Source organism: Mus musculus, chromosome 7 (genome assembly GCF_000001635.26).
Source record: "Mus musculus strain C57BL/6J chromosome 7, GRCm38.p6 C57BL/6J".
NCBI lineage: Eukaryota > Metazoa > Chordata > Mammalia > Rodentia > Muridae > Mus > Mus musculus.
In genome coordinates, this window is record NC_000073.6 from 114,844,568 (window position 1) to 114,850,876 (window position 6,309).

The 6,309-nt window shown below is 45.5% G+C and overlaps 1 protein-coding gene across 7 annotated transcripts in view; it reads left to right on the forward strand.

The window, feature by feature from the left end:
- Nucleotides 1-5,813, forward strand: part of Insc (INSC spindle orientation adaptor protein) — a 106,693-nt gene extending 100,880 nt beyond the window's left edge. For 5 of the 7 annotated variants that reach the window (XM_006507659.4, NM_173767.4, XM_006507664.1 and 2 more), the window contains 3 exons: nt 450-605; nt 1,885-1,961; nt 5,249-5,813. In XM_006507659.4, the coding sequence (XP_006507722.1) occupies nt 450-605; nt 1,885-1,961; nt 5,249-5,377 (362 nt within the window). In that variant the 3' untranslated portion in view covers nt 5,378-5,813. The remainder of the gene's footprint in view (nt 1-449; nt 606-1,884; nt 1,962-5,248) is intronic. The other 2 variants (XM_006507662.4, XM_030242501.1) reach the window with 1 other exon arrangement.
- The last annotated feature ends 496 nt before the right edge of the window (nt 5,814-6,309 follow it).

Below are 6,309 nucleotides of genomic sequence, written 5' to 3' on the forward strand. Positions count from 1 at the left end.
ATTCAGTACCTTTGACCTGTCTCAGATGCAGCCCTATCTGAGTTTCACACAGCATCCCCATGCTTTGGACATGAGGCTTACTCATTCTGGACCTTAAAGTAGAATTACCATGGTCATGTCCATGAGACTGTTGGGATGTTTGAGGGGACTGTTTGTTTCCTGTACATATAACAGTGTGAGACATACCATAAAGTCAATAATGTTGTTTTAAAAAGTGGGGGTGTCTTTTTAGATGTTTCTTTCCAGGTTGGTGACTTGGTGCCTAGAATCCCACATCTCTATGAAGTAGGAAAGGAAAGAGGTGCCCATATCTAACTGGCACCTCTGTTTGAGACTCCCCTACCCCAAGCCTTTGCTCGAGTCCTCCACCTGTCTAGCTAGCTCCACTAGGGAAGCTCTACCCTGGGAGTAAGACTAAACTGTCCAAACTGTCCTTGCTTCTTGCCCAGGTGTCCAGCTCATCATGGGCATGCTGTCTGAGAAGCCAAGGTCTGGGACACCTGCTGAAGTGGCAGCCTGTGAAAGAGTACAGCAGAAAGCTGCAGTGACCCTGGCCCGCCTCTGCCGAGACCCAGATGTGGCCCAGGAGGCCGTTCGGCTCAGCTGTGAGTGGCGCTGGCTGTGGCTGGAGTGGAATGGGAAGCTTGGGATGAAAGTAGTGATCTCATGGTGCTGTCAGAGGGCAGCGTATTAGGACTAACTGGGGTCAGCCCCATGCTTTGTGTGCTGGGAGATGCTAGGGTAGAAACCCTGGGCATAGCCCTTGGTCTAAATTGTAATGAGAGATAAAAGTTGGCCAGAAGAGCAGCTCACCTGCAGGCTCCTGTTGCTCAGAACCTGAGTATTTCCTTCGCTTAACCATTTATTCTTTTATCGACTGTTTTCATTCATTCTGCATTCATACGTTTATCCTCTCAGTAATTCATTGACTCCATTATTTATCTAGTCACCATTCACTTATTTATGCTCAGAATATCTATTTATTCTATTTATTGTTATTAGCCTCCTATTTGCCTGAATATCACCAGAACCTCCATCCTATAATAAGCTCTAGAACAGTGGTTCTCAACCGTGGATCACTTATCAGACACCTCTACATGACAGATATTTATGTTACACAACAGCAAAATTACAGTTACCAAGTAGCAACAAATAATTTTATGGTTGGAGGTCACCACAACACAAGGAACTGTATTAAAAGTCACAACATTAGGAGGGATGAGAACCACTGCCCTACAGGTGCACAATACCTTCCCTGAATGGTGACAGGAGAATGGTCTGCACGTGAGAATCGGGAGACTGATGCTCAAAGCACATCTGGTAGAAGAAACAGGCCCTGCGTATCTGTGTGGGTTGATGGATGTTTTAGCAAGGTCACATATCTTCTTTGTGGCTTGTGGCAACATTTTCTCAGTAAACCTCTCGGAAATGTTAACGGGGTTTATCTTTTTCTCTACTTTTAGCTAAGATATATTTTCTCACTGACATAGCCAATTGAGGCGATGTAGGTGGGAGATGTCAGTTGGAGACCTCAGTGCACAGGCTTGAATGGTAAACATTGCACTTGTAAATCAGCAAGTGTGTACTCCAAAGGCCTTGCTCAGAGAAAACAGGCAACATGCCTGCAGTGTTTGGCGACCATCAGCCCAGGCTGTTGCTCTCGCACTTGTGGGCTTGACTTCAACACTGTACTTTTATTGCCCTTGAGCAGGAAGTAGAAAGTCTCCTGGAAATATTCCTCCAGGTGGTTCAGCTTCTTCTCTGCAGACAGGCGCTAGCATGTACGATGCGTTAACATGTCCGATGGGTGAAGCTGGCCAGCACCTCCATCCCACCTGGCCAGGCTTGTCTAACCCAGTTGTGATCTGCTTGTGTCTTGTACAGGTATGTCTCGCCTGATTGAGCTCTGCCGGTCCCCCTCTGAGAGGAACAGTAGTGATGCTGTCCTGGTGGCCTGCCTGGTGAGTTCTCAGCCTGCCTTCAGCTTACCTCAGGGTTTTAAGGAAGGTAGACTAAGGCCAGGGCAGCTGGTTCTGTCACAGTTGGATATAAGCCTTGATGCCTCCCCATGCTTTTCCTTCTCATATCCAAATGGCAATGCTGATTGATGCTCATTCCTATTAGTATGTTGAGACCCATATGCAAAATGAGGATTGAGAAGCTGTTATCCATCCAACCGCCACAATCCCAGTGACCCTTTAGGTTCTAGGGGCTCCCAACAGCAGATTGAACCAGAGACATGTGCTGGAGGGCTGCTAGGTGGTAGTGTTGATATCATGGAGTCCCCAGAACACAGGGGCCAGGAAGTGGACAGCTGTCTGTCCAACGTGAACAATTATGAGAAAGGTTTCTCCTTTTACTCCCAGGAGGAAACCTCTGCCAGGCCCTCTGGTGTGGACATGACTACAGAGGGCATGACAGGTAGTGAGGCTTACTCCACCAGATGCTAAGATCTCCTCCTTGAACCCCACCTAGGCTCATCACACTTCTGGGTACTAGGGGTTCACCTTGAGCTAACCTGCTCTAGCAGATGGGCAGCACATGCTCTGTTCACACTTATCTTCCTATGGGCTGTGATGAACCACTGAGCAGAGTGGCAGAACAGACCGAAGTTTGGGCTTGTGGAGAAGCTGTCAGCTTTCAGGAGAGAACGCCAGATCTTTGGCCCTCAATGTACACATGGGAGAAGCAGTGGGTGGAGGGTTCCTTCAGGCTGAGTCATTGCAAAGCCTTCCTCTTGCCCCATTCTTCACTGAGCTCAGCTCATTTCTGGGAGTTCCACATGGGCACTGTGCAGTTGTAGAAGCAGCTGGTATTGCCATCAGTGGGCCTGACCTCGCTGTACCTTGGTGAGCTGTGTTGTTGAGTAGATCAAAGTGCTATAACTCTTATCTAGCAAATATTTGCTGAGGGAATTTATGTGCCACTTCCTCTTGTAGGTTGTGGAGATAGTTGTGGAGACAGTTGGGAAAAAAATTTCCTGCTTTTATTCTTGGACCTTCTGGACACTCTTATCTTTTTGTGCCTTTGGAAGTCTGGGGAAAATTTTTAACCTCTTCTACAAATCCTTTCTTGACATTTTCACATGTGTATATAGTGTATTTCAAGCAGACTCACCCCCATTAACCCCTTCTAACCCCCCATCCACTCTGAATTCATTGGCCCCATCTTCTGAGTAATTTTTAAATGCATAGAAAATTAATGTAGAGCTTTAAAAGGGCACCAATTATGTTAAAACAACTATTCTATACTTATGCACATAGCATATTAAAATGTGCTTGTTCATGGTAGTAAATACTATTTGGAGACACCTTCAACATCTTTTATGAGATCTGCAGATTTCTGTGTTTTCTGTTGAAGAGCAATGTCAGATATCAGCTAGATCCAGTTTGTTTCAACATTGACAACCAATGAAGATGTTGTTTTGAGAGGGATTAGTTGAAAGAAAGAAAGAAAGAAAGAAAGAAAGAAAGAAAGAAAGAAAGAAAGAGAAAGAAAGGAAGGAAGGAAGGAAGGAAGAAAGCAAGCCTTGCTTCTCCACGTTCACAGGCCTTCTTGGGTCTATTTTTCTATCAAGTAAAACAAGGAGACATTCATAGCTGACAAGCACATCATCATTGGCCCCAACTCCCTGATCTTCCGTGCTCTGGGCAGCAGCAACTGCCAGACTGAAGGGCTTGAAAGCTAAAGTTAAGGACGCAGGGAGCTCTTGGGATACATAGGCTGCTACCATTGTGAGGGCTTCTTGCTATCACTACTGGCATTTTTACTGCTTCTTGAGAGAGTACATAGATGTCTTGACTGCTGTCTTCAATCTAAGAACTCTCAACTGTAAAGGGACTACACTTGTTCTTGTGGACAAATGGGTGGATGCTGAGAGGGTCCCTATCTAACCCATCCCCCGTGTGGATGCTGGGTACGTTCTCATATGAGAGTTTGACTCGTGATGTTTTTTATCAGACATATGGAAATTTCCATGGTTCTCCACTAGTTACTCCACCCACTGTTCACTTACTGACCTTCTTAGTGTGGCTCTGCCCTAGTACTAGCCCTGAAGGCCCCTTGCTCTTTCCAGGTTTTGTACAACTCTGCCTGGCAGCACTATTTTGACCCACACCCCAAAACAAACATCGTCTTTACAACTCTGTTGTTCAGCCCTGGAGGCTCAGATCTAAGTCCCCATCTGATGATGTTTCCCAAGATCCCTCTGTGCTACAAAAGCAGGAAATACACAGTGCATAACCTTAGTATCCCTGCTTGTCTTTTGATATAATCTGTATCACTCATAGAATAGATGCTTGAAAATCTCTGGAAGCTTGGGCCTTTTGAACAGACCACCTTGCTTCTAGCCACTCTCTTTTTTCCATTCTCTCAAAGCACAGGTCTGAAGGCTGACTTCAGGTGGAGGGAGGACAATTTCAATTATTATCTCTCGTGTTGAGGAAAGTGATAGCACAGATTGCCTTTAGCAATCAGATTGATTTTTTTTTCCATAGCAAAGTACCTGTCAGTAGGCAACTGTCTTCATTTAATACCTGAGCATCCAAGAAGGAGATCCAAGGACGACTGACTTGAGAACAAGGCTTGGAAAGGTGCCTAGGAAGAGGAACACTGATTGTTCCTTTGTTAGGGTAACCAAGGATGGTTTTGCTGGGGTGGTGACAATAGATGAATACTTCTGATTGGGAAAGAACAGGAGGGACATCTCCTCAGGATGTGTAGAAGTGAGCCCAGTGCTCAGTGGGGTGATCAGATGAACTGTCTCCTTGTCCTGCCTCCACCCCTCTCCAGCTCTCCCTCTTTTGACTTGGATTTCTCAGTCACAGCATCCTTATCTACTTTAACTCCATGTTTTCCACTTCCTTTCTCTTTTCTTCCCATCTTCCAGTGCTCTGTGAGGGACTTGCTGCATGTCTGAGTGAGTGAGTAACCTGGTTTCTGTAAGATACCCACAGCACTAAGAGCAGCAACTTGAGCTGGATGCTTCTGGAAGTCCCAGTCTCTGGGAGGGACACATTTTGAACTTGCACACATCACTATGTGACTAGATCCTTAAACACAGATCTTTAAAATAGTTTGCCAGAGTAATTTAAAAAAGTATCATGGGACAAGTGTCAGGTCATCAGATCCAATTGCTTGGTTAGTGTATCACATTTCTCAAATGCATCTCTTGGGGCAGCTAAAGGAAACAGATACCCACGTGGGGGGCCCCCGTCTGACAGTGTCTTCTCTTTTCTTCTCTCCCCAGGCTGCCCTGCGTCGGTTGGCCGGGGTCTGCCCGGAAGGCCTTCAGGACTCTGACTTCCAGCAGCTGGTCCAGCCTCGGCTGGTGGATTCCTTCTTACTGTGTAGCAATATGGAGGAGAGTTTTGTGTAGTGAGCATGAGAGAGAAGGCACACTGTGTGCACTTACCACGCTAGCTCTCTTCAGCTCCTTATTTATATGTAATTTATTTTTTACATGAAATAGAAAGGGAATCTTTATCAGTGAGTAGCTGGTCCTCGGGGACCCCTACCCCCCCACTTCTGTGACTAGGTGCAGAAGTTGAATTGTGTCAAGGCTAACATGACAGGTTGTCACAGGTGACTCCCCTTCATACTGCTCCCTCTCTTCTCAGCATATATTCTTGCCTGTTTAAAAAACAAGACAAAACAAAACAAAAAAGCCCAACTTTGAACCAGGGCATTTTAACTGCCCAGCATTTTTTAAAAGTTAGTTTTACTCTTTTGAGAAATTTAAATTGAATTTTGCAGTTTGAAAGATATACTGTAAGAAAATGTTTTTCTTTAATAAATGGAATCATGGAAATATGTCCATTTTTTATTTTCTGCTTGAATTGTGTCTTTATACTCAGTTTTTGCCTCTCATGGTTTTATGCCGCAGGCACTTCTCCATCTGTTTAAAGCCCAGAGAGAGTTGTCTTGTTTTTATAGGGATGTTTAAAATGTGTTTGTGAGTACACCCAAACGCACTTCTGCCCTAGGAAGCCCACTCCTGCGCAGGAGAGTCCTGAACAGAGACACGGTGCACAAGTCCTCCCAGGAGGCTGCGGGGGAGGAAGTGGTACCTAAGTGGCCTGAGACTGAGAATTTCTTACCAGCTCTGTGTCCAGGGTCCTCACACTCAGATTGAAACTGACCATGGTGACAGTATTCACACCACAGGAACAAGTCTCCCCACCTCCTTAAAAAGCTACCCTTTCAATGTCACTGCATTTTTGAGACCTGAAAATTATGATATCATTGTGTTGTAACATGGTGTGTGTGTGTGTGTGTGTGTGTGTGTGTGTGTGTGTGTGTGTGTGTGTG